This window comes from Gorilla gorilla, chromosome 10 (assembly GCF_029281585.2).
Source record: "Gorilla gorilla gorilla isolate KB3781 chromosome 10, NHGRI_mGorGor1-v2.1_pri, whole genome shotgun sequence".
NCBI lineage: Eukaryota > Metazoa > Chordata > Mammalia > Primates > Hominidae > Gorilla > Gorilla gorilla.
Window position 1 is genome coordinate 78,643,863 of NC_073234.2, and position 16,895 is coordinate 78,660,757.

The 16,895-nt window shown below is 34.1% G+C and overlaps 1 protein-coding gene across 2 annotated transcripts in view; it reads right to left on the reverse strand.

Moving 5' to 3' along the window:
• Positions 1-16,895, reverse strand: part of ETNK1 (ethanolamine kinase 1) — a 65,725-nt gene that overhangs the window by 39,409 nt on the left and 9,421 nt on the right. Inside the window, exons 2-3 of one of the 2 annotated variants that reach the window (XM_004052864.5) lie at positions 7,465-7,724; positions 5,704-7,270 (exon numbers count right to left, since the gene is read on the reverse strand). In XM_004052864.5, the coding sequence (XP_004052912.2) occupies positions 7,177-7,270; positions 7,465-7,724 (354 nt within the window). In that variant the 3' untranslated portion in view covers positions 5,704-7,176. Of the gene's footprint in view, positions 1-5,703; positions 7,271-7,464; positions 7,725-16,895 lie in introns of those variants that run through there. The other variant, XM_004052863.5, reaches the window with a different exon arrangement.

The following is a 16,895-nucleotide window of genomic DNA, read 5'->3' on the forward strand; positions in this document are numbered from 1 at the left end:
TTCTAACAAAGAGCAGCCTGAAAATTCAAGCTGCAGACATAGATAAGCAAGCTAGAAGCTTGCATGAGTGAATGCCAGCAGCTGTGCCAGTAGAAAAGGGCTACCTGGAAGCCAGGTATGTTCACAACGGAGCCTTCATCTTCCCTTTTCTTTGTCACCATGTGTCTAGTAAAAGAGGCAGGCAACATGGCACTGGCCAAGTAGAGAACCATCTGCATAATAAAAGATTAAAGTGGGGCCACCAGCTTCTACACGCTTTATGCAAAAGGCACGCCTGGTCCGACCAATCTTCCGTGCCCTCTGCAAATCAAACACTGTCTCCTCAAGTTAATCTATAAAACCCTGTACATTACACCACAGAACTGGCAACCCATTTTCTCTGGGACCCCTCTCTGCACAGAGAGCTCTTCTCTTTCTTTTGCCTATTAAACTTCCACTCTTAACCTCACTCTGGTTGTCTGCATCCTAGTTTTCTGTAGTTGTGGAACAACCAACCTCAGGTACTACCCCAGATAAAAATGCTGCTTCAATGGTAAATTTTATGTAGCATTTGCCATAATCAAATTTTTTCAGAACAACTATAAACAAATCAAATTTTTATTAACTAAATAAAATGCTCATTGAAAAAGAAGAGTTCTTAAAAACACTTTAATCAAGTATACCTCAATTGTTTTCTATTAGCAAATATTATATACAACAGAAAATGCTACATTTTTATATTTCCTATTTATTTAAAAGATTATTTTTAAATGTTTATTTTTTTATATAATATATTTGCTGACACAAAACATAAGCAAATCAAATCCAACAATATATAAAAAGAAATTATACACTGTGACCAAGTGGGATTATCTCAGGTATACAAGGCTGGTTCAATATTTGAAAATTCATTAATGTAATCCATTACATTAACAGACTAAAAAAGAAAAATCACATGAACCTATCGACATGTGCAGAAAAAGCATTTTGCAAAATCTAGCACTCATTATCATAAAAACTCAGCAAACTGGGAATAAAGAGAGAGTATCTTCAATCTGACAAAGAATATCTACAAAAAAACTACAGCTAACACCCTACTTAATGACACGTAATTTGAAGATTTCCCACTAAGATCAGGAATAAAGAAAGAACATCACTTTTCACCAATCCTTTTTAACACTGTACTGAAAGTCCTACCTAACACGTTAAGACAAGAAAAAAAATAAGAGGTAAGAAAAAAAAAACTGTCTTTGTTCGCAGATAACATGATTTTCTATGGAGAAAATCCAAAAGAGTGGACCAAAAAAACCTCGCGGAATAAGCAATTATAGCAAGCTTGCAGGATTAAAAAAATATGAAAGTCAATTGCTTTCCTACATACCAGTAATGAATAAGTGAAAATTGAAAATAAAATGCACTCCTTTTACAGTAGCACCCCCAAAAATACAATACTTAGGTATAAATCTAACAAACTATGTACAAGATTTATATGAGGAAGACTATAAAACTCTGATAAAAGAAACCAAATAACTAAATAAGAGATATTCCATGTTCACAGATAAAAAGACTCAATACTGCCAAGATGTCAGTTCTTCCCAATTTGATATACAGATTCAGTGCAATTCCTATCAAAATCCCAGCAAGTTATTTTGTGATACTGAAAAACTGATTCTAAAGTTTACATGTATACTGTATCCCAAATACACACAATTATTTGTCAATTAAAAATAAATTCTTAAAAAGTCCATTTTAAAATGTAAAAACTAAAGTTTATAAGGAGAAGCAAAAGGCCCAGAATAGCCAACACAATACTGAAAGAGAAGAACAAGTTGGAGGACTAACACTACCTGATTTCAAGACTTACCATAAAGCTATAGCAATTAAGGTAGTGTGATATCTGCAAAAGATTAGACAAACAGATGAAGAAACAGAATAGAGAACCCAGAAATAGACCCACATAAATACAGTCAACTGATTTTTGAAAAGGAGCATAGGAAATATAATGGAGAAAAGATAGACTTTTCAATAAATTGTGCTGAACAACTGGACCTTCACGTGCAAAAACATGAATCTAGACATAGACCTTACACTCTTCATTAAAATTCTGTCAAAATGGATTACAGACCTAAATGTAAAATCCAAAACTAAAACTCCATGAGAAGATAACATAGGAGAAAATGGAGATGACCCTGGATTTGGCAATTACTTTTTAAAAATGACACCAAAGGCATGATCCATGAAAGGACGAACAGATAAGCTGGACTTCATTAAAATTAAAACTTTCTACTCTGCAAAAGACACTGTCAAGAGAATAAAAAGATAAAGCACAGATTGGAAGAAAATATTTGCAAAACCCATATCCAATAATGGATTATTATCCAAAATACACAAATAGCTCTTAAAATTCAGCAATAAGAACACAAACAACCCAATTTAAAAATGGACCAAATACCTTATCAGACATTTCATCAAAGATACACAGATGAGTAAATAAGCATATGAAAAGATATTCCATATCACATATCAGGGAAATGCAAACAAAAACAATAAGATACCACTATATATCTATTAGAAGGGCCAAAATCCAAAACACTTACAACACCAAATGCTGCTGAAGATGTGGAGCAACAGCAACTCTCATTCATTGCTAGTGGAAATGTAAAATGGCACAGCCATTCTGGGAAACAGTTCGGTGGTTTATTACAAAACTAAATATACTCTTACCATACAATCCAGCAATCATGCTCGTCCCAAAGGACAAGCATGCATTTACCCAAAGGAGTTAAAAATTTGTATGTCTACATTAAAATCTGCACAGGGATTCTTATAGCAGCTTAATTCATAATTGCTAAAACTTGGAAGCAACCAAAATGTCCTTCAGTAGTTGAATGAACAAAATAGATTTGGTGCATATCCAATGAAACATTATTCAGCACCCTAAAAAGAAATCTGCCAATAAGCCATAAAAAGACATGGAAGAAACAAATGCATATTACTAAGTCAAAGAAGCCAATCTAACAAGGCTACTTAATTAAATGACTCCAAATATATGACATTCTGAAAAAGGCAAAACTGTGGAAGCAGTAAAAAGATCAGTGGTTGCCACTGGTTAAGGGGAAAAGAGGGATGAATAGGCAGAGCACAGAGGATTTTTTTAGAGCAGTGAAACTCCTCTGTATGATACTACCAACAGTGGATACATGCATTATATATTTGCCCAAACCCACAGAATGTACATCACCAAGAGTGTACGCTAATGTAAACTGTGGACTTTGGGTGATAATGGTGCGTCAATATAGGTTTATGTATTATAACAAAAATACCACTCTGATACTGATAATGGGGGAGGTTGTCTGTGGAGGAAGGAGGGGATCTGGGAAATCTCTGTACCTTCCCCTCAATTTTGCTGTGAATCAAAAATGCACTAAAAAACTAAAATCTTTAAAAGGAAAATCTCTTCATTCAGATAACTTAGCATTATTTAATAATAACCATTAATTTATGTTTTGTATATACAAGAAGGTAATTAAAAATCATTTAAAAGATATCTGATTTTCACTATCATATATTAGTCCTTCTCCTACCTTGTCTCAGTAAGCGAGGTTTTACTACAGTAACATCAAGTCAAACGCTGCTTTAAAATTCCATACTCGTTAAAGCCAAATGTTTCAAACCCTCAAGGCTTCAGAGAACTCCTCAAATATTCACTAACACTAATTGTTACTTCTCTTGAAAGCTTTTAAAAAATTAAATGTATTCTAACAATAACAAAAATATTTTGAAACGAAAAATAATCTTTAATCTTACCATCCCATAGTATTTCATTTTTATATATCCCCTTTTGAGTTTTTGCATGAGCAAATTACTGACTAATTGTAGCCACAGTTAAGCTATTTTTTAAGCTGATTTTTTCCTGTTGCCCTGCATCAGCCATTTTGCATGTATTAGACAGTAGTCAAAAAGTTACATTTCAACAGTAGCATAATTCTCCTTTGTGCTGAGGTACCTTAGTTATATCTGAATATAAGAGACTTCTAATTGTTGCTGCCAGAAATACAGCATATAACTTTCTTTTGAGTTATTATATATTGTCCTTTTGATTTCCAAAAGAAAACACTACCAATTGTACATGCACACAACCCACAAGGTGCCAGTTCCACTACAGTACCCTCAGTATGCTCTTTGATAAACTTGCAACAATTGATTTGAAACTGCATTTCTTCCATTATGTCTGTTACTGGATGGTTTGTCATTAAACTTCAGCCACGTTCTTGACAAGAGGCAAATTTCTAAGAAATATCTGATAAGAAATTTGAAAAAATTTCTAAACACTTTTGAATTTTAAAAAATTTTCTGAAGGTGTCCGTAATAACTGATTGCTACAGAAAAGCTCAAATAAAACAGAGAATGATAAATTTCCATAAGTGGAATTACCTGTCAGGCACTATAGCTCATTGTCTTTACCTATACCATTCCTCACCTCCTACAGGCTATCTTGTCCTTCAAAGTTCAGTTCAAATGTGATCACAGTGAAACATACTAATTTCCTATGTATGCCCAAAATCAACTACCTGTACTTTCTCTGAAAGCCTTTTCTGTTCTTCTTTGTACAATATTTAGGTCATTTTTCCCCCAAGGTTACTGTGTCACAAACTGTAAATTACTAAGACAGCAAGGACAGTTTAGATTCTTCTTCCTCCCCCAGACTAGTCCAAACATAAACATAAGCCTTTTACATTCAAATGAGATACCTTCGTCATAATCATAATATAAGCATACAGCTATGGTTGAATGAGCCAATTCAAGAAAGTATTGTGGACTTTGATCTAAAGCGCTCATCAACATTTACTGATCAATCAGTCCAGATCACTGCATGCATATTATTAGGCTGACCTAACAATCAATAGTGTCTTAAAAGTTTATGATTATATTCAAACATTAAAGCTCATAAGGATTAATCAAAATGTGACAACTAACCCCAAATTGTCAGTAAGTCCCTATTAAATTAACAAATCAAAGATTCTTTTTAACCACAGAATATAAAATTCATTTAAAAGGGGCTAAATAAGCACATCATCCCAAATTTACATCTTTAACCTCTTCTTGGGGCTCCAGACCATGGTCTACTGATTTGCTTACTTGGTATTTTAGAAGTATTTCACTGTACATATTTGAAAACAATAAAACCACACTCCTATTTAAAATCATGTGTAATTCAGATGTTTTGTTAATCAAAACTTGCCTTTCCCTCCCTTAGCTTTTCTTTTCATATTTTCTGTTTTATAGTGACTAAGACCTGCTTAACAATAAGAAATGCCATAGGAATTAGAATACAATCTGAAATAAATTTAACAGCGAAACAAATTAAATAGCAAATGTTACTATTCATAATGCCAACAATATCCTATCATACAGGGTTCTTCAGTGTCATCTTCTTTTGCTTACTTTCTCAGCCTCCACTCTGCTTCTCCTCTGCAAAATTGTGGGGCAATTCAATGTATCACTTATTACAAGCCAGCTGTCAAAGAATTCAGAGTATTGATGTTTGGTTTCTAACACAGTATATTGTTTTTATGAAATGTGTATATGCCTACATTAGTATCACTTATACATATTCTGAGTAAATCTAGGAAGGGGGGTGATGAAAAGAAGTTGGTTAATGGGTATGAACGTACAGTTAAATCAAAGGAATAAGTTCTAGCATTCAATAATACAGCAAGGAAATTATAGTTAACAATAATTTATTGTATATTTCAAAATAGCTAGAAAAGAAGAACTGTAATGTCCCAACACAAAGAAAAATGTCTGAGATGATAGATACACCAATTACTCTAACTTGATCATTATACAGTGTATACATGTATCAAAATATCACATGTACCACAAAAATATGTACAACTATGATATATCAATAAAAAATATATTTTTAAAAAGATCTAAGTAGAGAAAAAATAAACAAAGGCTTTAGCATTTTGGAAAGAAATAATAAGTAAGTAGATCTAACCAAAAAGTATAGAAAAGGATATTTTTACTGAAAACATGTTTATAACATTGTATCAAATACCAAAGTCAGCCTTGACAAACCTTCACTGTTCTTGATCAAAAACTATAATTATTTTACTTTTTCTATTTGAGGCTACTGAAATAGATCAATCATGTTTTACTCTCTGCTTTAGTTACAAGGAAACTCATGTGGCCCTTCTCTAGGAACTTCATGAAATATGTTTTTGTATATATACAAAACCCGCTTTGGGGGGGATCTAATTTATGCATCTATTAATTTTTAATGCTGTTATATAGGTATTTGTCAACCATTGTGAACAAGATTGAGGATTTATAAATACATGCAAGCCTAAAGACCACAAAACAATTGACACACAGTAAACACAAATGTATTAATCAGAATCTTTTAATACATCTAAAGACTAGACTCATGTAAAAGAAGAAAATATATGTGATGGCTAAAAACTAGGGTTTGAACAGATTTCTATGACAAAATATTTTAATATATTATTTGATACAGGTTTACAATAGGTAAGTGTTACTGGTACATTCCATTTTTGTCAGTGTATTAACTTAGCAATTCTTAACCTATGATCCAGGGAGCCCCTGGCCATCCGAAATCCTTTCAGGAGCTTTGTAAAGTTGAAACTGTTTTCACAAGATGTTATTTACCTTTCTCACTCTCACTCTTTCATAAGTGTACAGTGTACCTTTCAAGAGGTTACATGATATGTGATAATTTCATCACAATGATAGCTAACAGGACATGTACTTGATATTCTTGTATTCTAAAAAATTTGTTTTAATATCTAATATGGTAAATATTGATAAACATTAATCAAATATTAAAACAAAGAGCCCAAAGAGCTATAAAGAGGTCTTGAGACCAAAATGGTTGCAAACTGCTGGTCTAACCTATGAATGCTGTTTTCAAATCCAGACCATTTTCTAGAGTTTTCAAGAGCAGAAAGAGAATTTTTAAAGCTGGCAATTTTGGAAAAACGATCAAGCATATATGACATTATTCTTTATAGAAAACATAATATATTAAATTAAATAATGAACAACATAAAGAACAAAGAATTGTTAACCAAATTAATAAAATTTTAATAGGCAAGAACTCTGAAAATATGAACAATTAAGTAATAAGCAATTGGCAGTAAGAAATGTATAACACTTCAACTCAAACACTAACTAGAAAAAACTAAGCAGAAGCCTTGACTCTCTGCAGCCGGTTAATCCAAAACCTCTTGTAGTTTTTCCTTTGCAAAGAGTCAACGATGATAAACTGCAAATATAAAGAAATTTACTTCTATCTTTTTAGGGAAAACAAGAACAAAAACAAAAACCCTAGCTAAAGAAAGTTTCTAAGTTAACCAAATAGTTGCTCAAACAAAGACAAGGCAATTTTAAAAAATATTTCCTTAATGCACTTAAATGCCCACATTTTTCAAAAGGAAAAATTCAGAAAAGAAAATGTACCTGAAAATGGCTGGGTTGCAGACGTGCTTTGGATCCAGCGCTTCTCCTTGTATAAATTCATAGCATAGTCCATTATTGAAGGTACAGTAGAGTTGTGGTGCACACCCATGAGCCTGCAACACTCGAAAACTCTTTACTTCCTCATCTCGATCGACTAATAACTCAGTCTTATTGCCATAAATTCTCACCAGGACTACATCCTCCAAGGTGTTTCCCACGTAACAGCCAATAAGTTTATTTGTGATTCCATCTGTGAAGAGCTGCCAAAAATTTTTTTTAAAAATGGGAAAAACAGCAATTATCTATCTTTAGAGAACAGGAGATAAATTGAAAATCATGAGTTAAATACTAATTAAAGAAAACACCAACTTGTTCACATAAAAGAACCATCTTTGAATACAATTTTATCTAACATCTATAATTTTAATTCTATATTTAAACAAAGAGGACCACTAATGTTAACATGTTGCCCTTAATTCATATAACATGCCTTCCTTGATCCAAAGTGTTAATTATACATTCTGTCTTCAATATTTCTATATAACTTTCTTGATACCTGCCATTTCTCACAGTCTGCCTTGTATCACAATCTTTGCACATTTGTGTGTGTTTATGTGTGTGTGTACACATACAGGGAATGTACACATACAGGGAATCTCTCCTATGTCCAACAGATTGGAAAGTCTCTGAGAATGGGAACACTGCCCTATTCCTAGTATGGTTCATTACTTATAGAAGTCCTTAACAACATTCATAGATTTGTTAATAAATATACAAATATAATCTACCATAATTTACATTATGGCAAATCTCCAACTTACTAAAAACTCAATTTTATATATTAATTTTAAAGATTATCTAACAAAACATGCATTAAACATTGTGTTATACACTCAGAGTATAACAGTTTTGACTATTATAATTTAACCACTATGGCTACAAACAAAAACGCAACCTTACAGGAAGAAAAAAGAGGTAAGTAGAGATTTCTATGGTATTTTTTAAATGAGACTTTTGGGGCTTGTCAAGACCTTTAAGTCAAGTACTTCAAATCATTTTTTAGATTTGAGCACAGATGGTGTATTTCAAAAGGAAACAGGTAATTAGCAATACTAGTTATAAAAGTCTATTAAAAATTGTAATTTTCATTTTCCTCTGTATTAATCTGACACTAGAACTAACACTTCACTTCTATTATAATTCAGAACTTTTGAAGGCTCCCAAGTGGAACAAAGGAAGAAAAGAGAAAAGCGAAAGCAAGAATTCAGAACATTTTTTTCATGTCAATGGGGCAAGAATAGAAAAAAAGAACAGAAGTTTTAAAAGTATGTATATACATTTAACTAACGCTTAAGAAAGAGGGTAAATATTTCTATCTCAATTAGATTGATATGATATTAAATGACATATGAAAAAAGATGTGAAAGTATTTACTAAAACTATTAATAATATACAAGTAACCAGTGTTTATATAATGGTTTTTATTATATATAGGGCTTAGCTGTTACCTTTATTCACATAATGCAGTAAAACTTCATGAACTAGTATAAAGGGACTTATTTTGAATATCCCCATTTTTTAAAAATGTGCATACTAGTGTTGCCTTCCACCTAGATTTCAAAAAGACTGTATGAAAGACACTGTCAGGAAGAATATATACTTAAAATGACTATTTTTTATCATAATCATAATTTTATTAAAATCTGCATTGAAAAACATGTTATTTCTTATCACAATGCCACTATCAATTCACACATGCTGTTCTGTAACTTCTTCATATGTCATAGATAAAATATTTCAAATACGGTAATAAAGATTGAGACACCTTTAACATTCTGAAATGCTTATAATGAAAGAAACTCTAGGCTCCTCAAACTCCAGAAATCATCATCTCCATTTTCTGAATCTTCACAGCAAACAGTAGGTACTTAATACTTAAACACTAGAACTCGTATAGTTACCAACATTAATGTCTTCATCTAGCTTATAAAAATTGCATTCTCTTATTATCCCTAAATTGACCATGCTATATTATACATTTATTTGTACAAACATAAAAAGATGTGTGCATTTAAGGGCTAGAGACAGATATGATTACTCAATACAGATTACTGAACACTAATTAAACATTTATGAAGAAGACACAGTGTCACAACTCCAATGACCCTAGCCCTAACTTCCTGTATTGCACAACAGCTACATAATTGGAAAGAAACCGCTAGAATAAAAAGATATGTGAATAATATAATCTCACATTTATCAAAATATTTTATGTATAAATATTTGTCTACAAAGATACTAGGTAGTTTAAATCTTGTTTCTTTATTTTCTTGTTTCTCCATAAGTAATTTAACCTTTTTTCTTTTGACTTAGGTATGTTTACTAACTTGTATTTTTACAGCAATGAACCCGGTTTACTAGTAGAAAAATTAGTAGCAAAACAACGGCCTGGCACCCACTAGGCCTTGAAGTCATGCTGAACATAAACTGTTTTACAGAACATCAACATTCAACATTAGATAGGGTTACTCTGCGATCATAATGGATCAAGAAAACAACAAAACCACTCTGTAATCATGTCTGAAGGTAGAAAAAAATAGGAACTTTGTCCAAATGACAAAAATTACCAAATACCTCCTTATCCTGGCTAATATGAGTGACTGCTGCTCTTTTCCAGTCAAACTTTGGGCCTGCTTCATTTCTTCAGCGTTCTAGGTACGATTAAGATACCCGTAAGTCATAGATTTGTTCCACCTCCTTCCTGACACCATCCAATCCAGAGAATACCGTTACCTCGAACCCTCCCCCAAATCACCAGACAAATCCCCACCATGCTCAATGTAGTTTTCCCTTACTGCAGTGAGTAATAAACCCAACTTCTTCAGCTACAGGTGAGTTTCTACTGGTCTCTGGCTGGAGAACAATGACTTCAGTTTAAAGATATACAGGTAATACTTCTTACCTTTGCATTGTTCCCACCTCATACATAAACCACAAGTAACTCAATGTGCTGAACCATCTAAAATATACTATTAAAATACACTATACACACTCTAGCTATGTATACTATATTAAATATATACTAGAAATATAAAATTCCACCTCAGTAGAGACAAAATATAAATCTTAGTGAGCTCCTTTTAATGGGGTTTATCCTGCACTATTTGTCAAGTATTTCAGATAGCAGTAGCTGAGAGGATGAGCTACAGAGCCAGAGTTTGAGTTTGAATCCCAGCTCTGCTACATACAAACCGAGTAACCTTAGGCAAGTCACTAACCCTCTGCATCTCTCTATCTCATATATAAAATCAGTATATTAGAATCTACTTCTTGCATTGTTCTGAAGATTAGTAAGTTAATACACATAAAAGTACTTAGAACAGTGCTTGGCACACAGTAAGCTCGTAAATGTAGCCAGTGATACATTTAAATTTCAATAAAAAACAGCAAAGTAATGATGAAATTATAAAATAATAATTAAGACTAAAATATATGTTAAAACAATATTTAAAAACAACAATTTCAATATGTCTCTAAAAGTAGCTTAAATCCAAATAGCTAAATGTTAAATATCATTTCTGGGCAAATTCTCTTTCACATCTTAAAAAAAAAAAAAAAGGCTTTCAATTTAGTTAGAAATGCCATTCAACGTTACTCTCTCAAGTTAGTACTACCCTATATGCGTTTGGTTTTGCATGACGAATTATATCTTGTTAAACTTTAATCCCTAAAATGTATACTACTAAGCTAGTAAATTTAGCTACTAATCACTTCTAATCTTTAGTTTAAATATTAACAGCTTTTAAATACTACGGAAATTAATAATGGATTCTCAATTTGTTCTCTGCCTTACCTCATCACATAATTTTTAAAAACAACATCTATATTGGTTAAAAATACAATTTAAACTTACCCTTTAACAAATTCCAACAACCCAAGGGTCTACTTTTTAATTGCTTAATATTGATGAAGTTATCACTGTTACTCTGAAAATTGGCAATTAAAATAGAATTAAGCATTTATCCTACATTTTCTACAAACCATATTTCATAATACCCAAACCGATCTAATTAATGAGAGAAAGTTATCTACCAAAGAATTCCCATTGACAAATGTGGAGGATACAACAGAAAAAGTATTCAGGAAACAATCTTCAATGAATAAAACCATTAGGTGAAAGATTGATAGGTAATTTTATAACGGTAGGAGTCATCTGTCACCTCCTGATTTCACGAAACAACCTGAAATGTTATACCTTCTGATGTGATGCAATATGAAATACACTGCACTACCCATGATGTGAAATCTAATCAAGGTTCTAGATCTTCCTGTTTTTTTTTTTTTTTTTTTTTTTTTTTTGACAGAGTCTCAGTCTTTTGCCCAGGTTGGAGTGAAGTGGCACGATCTCGGCTCACTGCAACCTCCGCCCCCCAGGTTCAAGTGACTCTCCTGCCTCAGCCTCCCAAGTAGCTGGGATTACAGGTGCCTGCCACTATGTCTGGTTAATTTTTGTATTTTTAGTAGAGACGGGGTTTCGCCATGTTGGCCAGGCTGGTCTAGAGCTCCTGATCTCAGGTGATCCACCCGCCTCGGCCTCCCAAAGTGCTAGGATTACATGTGTGAGCCACAGCGCCTAGCCAGATCTTCCTATTCTTAAGAAAACATAGGGGTTAAAGAAACACCACATGGCTGGCCACGGTGGCTCATGCCTATAATCCCAACCCTTTGGGAGCCAGGAGGATCACTTGGGGTCAGGAGTTCAAGACAACCCTGGCCAACGTGGTAAAACCCCACTTCTCTAAAAAAATAAATTAATTAAAAATTAAAAAACACTACAAAGAAGAACAACAAAAAATATACAAATCCAGAATGTAGGTCTTTCTACACAAACGCCCCACCAATAAATAGTCAATAGCATACAGTCTAGTTTAAAGAGGCTTATGAAACATACAAACGCATGGATCTAGTTTGTTTCCTAACTCAAACAAATACGTATAAAAATACTTTTTGAGGTAAAATTTTATTATGAACTGGCTATTAAACAGTACTTAGACATTACTGCTAATTTTGCTCAGTGTTATAATGGTGCTGTGATCATGCAAAAAAAATAACTTTTTATGTTTACAAATTTATACTGAAATACACAAAGACAATGACAAGGTCTGACTGAGATTTGCTTTAAAATACTTTAAAGGGGTTAAAAAATGAAGCAAATATGGATTCTGGATAATATATGAATATTTTATTCTCTCAATTTGGGTATGTTACAAAATTGTAGTTTTTAACTTGCATGATACAACTAATCAAACCATAAGTGAGGAACTCTAGAGCTTCTATTACAGAATTACAAAACATAAAAGCATCAATGAGAAATCCTACAGCCTCTATTAGAGAATTATATAATATAATATAGCACAAGTATGTAAGATTCACTTGCTAGCAGATTCCAAAACAAATAAATGATAAAACTTAAAGACAGGCCAAGCATGATGGCTCATGCCTGTGATCCCAGCACTTTGGGAGGCCGAAGCAGGCGGATCACTTGAGGTCAGGAGTTCGAGACCAGCCTGGTCAATATGGTGAAACACTGTCTCTACTAAAAATACAAAAATTAGCTGGGTGTGGTGTTGCATGCCTGTAATTCCAGCTACTAGGGAGGCTGAGGCAGGAGAATCACTTAAATCCTGGAGGCAAAGGTTGCGGTGAGCCAAGATCGCTCCACTGCACTCCAGCCTGGGAGACAAAGCGAGACTCCGTCTCAAAAAAAAAAAAAAAAAACCCACCTTAAAGACAGGTTAAAAAGGAGGAAAAAAGTTAAAAGGTCCAAGTGTTTTGAGATGGAAAAACAGATTATGTGGCCATGTACCCCACCCACTTCTAGAGGCCAACTTCTTTCTCCTTCCCTTCTCTGCCAAATTTCTTGCAAGAGAATTTTGTATTCAATTATTTCCACTTCCAAACCTACCATATGCTTTTTTTTGTAATTTTTATTTTTATCAATCAACAGTAGAACTCCCCCTAAACTACCTTTCAACTCTCATGCTATTTAATTCCTTATTTTTAAATACCATTCTTAAACTGCTTTTCTGTAAAGTCTACACATTATCTGAGACTTCTTATAAGACTGAGCTTTCTTATTTCCTTCACACATAAACACTCTCTCTCTCTCGCTCTGTCACTTCTCCTATCTTCCTTTACCCAATATAAGTATATAAGATTTTTTATTTTATCAATCTTCAATTACACTATTTTGTACACATCCTTCCAAACCCCAAAATGAGATATACTGTAAATTTCCTTTCCTGGATAGTTTGTTTCCTCTGTAACTAATAACTCGCTTATTTTCTCATTTGCTTACTTTTTAATATACCTATTTGTACTCTCTATATTAGTGACTTTCAAATTGGGCTATAAAGCCCAAAGGAATGGGAATAGGAATCCAAGTGAGCAAAAAAGCTCTGCTATATCCCCAACACATACAAAGGCACATGTGCACATATACTACACTACCACCATCTTGCCCTCATTTATTTCACATATACATGACACTTGGGGATAAGATTTTACTTGAACAAAGAATTCTAACCCTGTAGAAAAGGTTGAAAATCACTGATAAAAATCATCTAATGGGCCACTTTCACTCTTGGCCAAGGCAAAGTAATGGGGACAGGATTTTACCCTTTTACTTGAAACAACCCCTCTCCCACAAATAAAAACCAGACAAAACATATGAAATGACAATTTTTAAGACAATGGACTTTAGAGAGAACAGTGACCCCTGAGAGATGGGAAACAAACAACGTGAACTCTATGACTGCCCCGGCTTAATGTCTTGAGAGAATTCTCAGGTCCCAGCAAAGGGAAAGAGAATCCAGATGGAGCTTGTGTGGACTTCATTAATTGAGATAAACTGAGCATCGGAGGATATCAAAACAGCTAGAGTATGCAGGACAGAGTATTAAAGAGGAAAGACAGGGAGACAGACAGGAGAGAGCACTCTAGAGGATCTGCAAATGGCCCCACTGTAACCCCTTGGTATCCGAGGGGGATTCGGTCCAGGATCCCACCCCCGCAACAATGCCAAAATCTACAAATGCTCAAGCCTGTTATATTTTGTTTTAAATTTGTTTGTTCATATTATTTTACACGTTCTGAAAGCCTGTTATATAGAATGATGTAGTATTTGCACATAACCTATTTATATTCTGCCATATACTTTAAATCATCATAGATTACTTATAATACCTAATACAATGTAGATGTTATGTAAATAGTTGTTATACTGTATTAAGGAATAATGACAAGAAAAAATATCTGCACGTGTTCAGTACAGAAACAACCATCTTTTTTTTCTCTTAATACTTTCAATCTGCAGTTGCTTGAATCCATGGATGCAGAAGCCATGGATATGAAAGGACAACTCTATATGCTGCTTACAAAAGACATAGAGAAGAAAGCTGAGGTAGCTATCTCATATCAAATAAAATAGACCTTAATGAAATATTACTAAAGATAAGGAGGGACATTTTATAATGACTAAGGGATTGATCCACCAAGAAGATATAAAAATTCTAAATGTGCATGCATCCAACAATACAGCTTCAAAAGATATAGAGCAAAAACTTACAGAATTAAACAAATCCCATAATAAATGTTGGAAATTTGAGCACACCATTCAAGACCTCATTTTTAATTTTTTTAATGCTTATAGATGACACTATTTTTTTCCAAGACCTCATTTTTTTTTTAGCAGAGAAAAATCATTATGTATTAAGAGCTCTAAACAACAAAATTAAAAATTCAACTTAACTGACATACACAGAACACTACACTCAACAACAGAATATTCTTTTTCTTACCTTTTTTTGAGAGAGGGTCCCACTCTGTTCACCCAGGCTGCAGTGCAGTGACACAATCACAGCTCACTGCAGCCTCAACCTCCCAGGCTGAAGCAATCCTCCCACCTCAGCCACCCGAGTAGCTGGGACTAAGGCATGCATCACCACTAACTTTTTGCATTTTTTTGTAGAGACAGAGTTGGCCAGACTAATCTTGAATTCCTGGAATCAAACAGTCTGCCCACCTCAGGCTCCCAAAGTGCTGGGCTGTGCCCGGCCAAGAACACACATTCTTTTCAAGACTACACAAAACATTACCAAAACTGACTATGGGCTTCATTATAAAGCAAGCCTCAACAAATATCAAAGGATGAAAATCACTTAGAGTATCATCTCAAACTACAGTGAATATGAGCTAGATAGCAATAACACACACACCCAATAAAACCGGTTAAGATAAATTTTTATGTTTTTATAACAATTTTTTTAAAAAAATATGCATCAACTCATTGGAAATGAATCAAATACATATGTAAAATGAGTGAGATAAAGAAAAAACCACCACAATGGCAATTAGAAAACATTTTGAACTGAATGATAATAAACACATATTGTCAAGCAAGTGGTATCTGTCACCTAATACCCGGAGTAGAAGTCTTAGAACTTCTGTTCATTGTATCTTGGTATCATAATCACCAAAGAAAACACGATGCACAGTCAAGCACTGCATGGAACAACGCTTTACTTACACAGAGAGGAGACAAAGCAAGATCAGCTTCAGTAATAGGTGTCGGTATCCCATGGTGAGCAAGTTCCTCCCAGCAGCTGATGCCAACAACTGGTCTACACACACCCCTCTTGGGCTACGGCAGACCAACCCCGTCCTTCCATCCCCTTCCCAATGGGGAGATACTGTAGGTGAGCCAGGTGACATATGACACACATGCTGAAGCAGAGCAAAGGAGGACACACTGAGTGTAAAACAGGGAAAAATATTTCACACAGAGTGACAGGTCCAGCACAGGCTGTGAGGACTCTATCTCTTGGTAAGAAAGTGTTTCAGGCCCAAGGCCCATTTTTATTTGGTGAGAAGGGGTGGAAAGGCTGTGTGCATGAGACCGCCTTTTCCAACACATGTCAAGACTTGTGGATACTCACAAAGACATGGAATGAATAATAGAAATTTAAAAGGCAAAAAATTAGTGCTTCCAGCTCAAGAAGCTAGAAAAATAACAGCCAATCAACCTTCAAAAAAGGATTAGGAAGGAAATAATGAAGGACAAAACTATCAATAAAATAGAAAAACTCAACAGTCAAAAATTGTTATTTGGGCCAGATGTGATGGCTCATGCCTGTAATCCCAACACTTTGGGAGGCCAAGGTGAGCAGATTACTTGAACTCAGGAGTTCAAGACCAGCCTGGGCAACATGATGAAATCCCATCTCTACAAATAAATAAATAAATAAATACAAAAATTAGCCGGGCATGGGGCGAGCACATGGTCGAGGCTGTAGTGGGCCATGATCGCACCACTGCACTCAATCCTGGGCAACAGAGTGAGACCCAGCCTCAAAACAAACAAAAATTGTTCT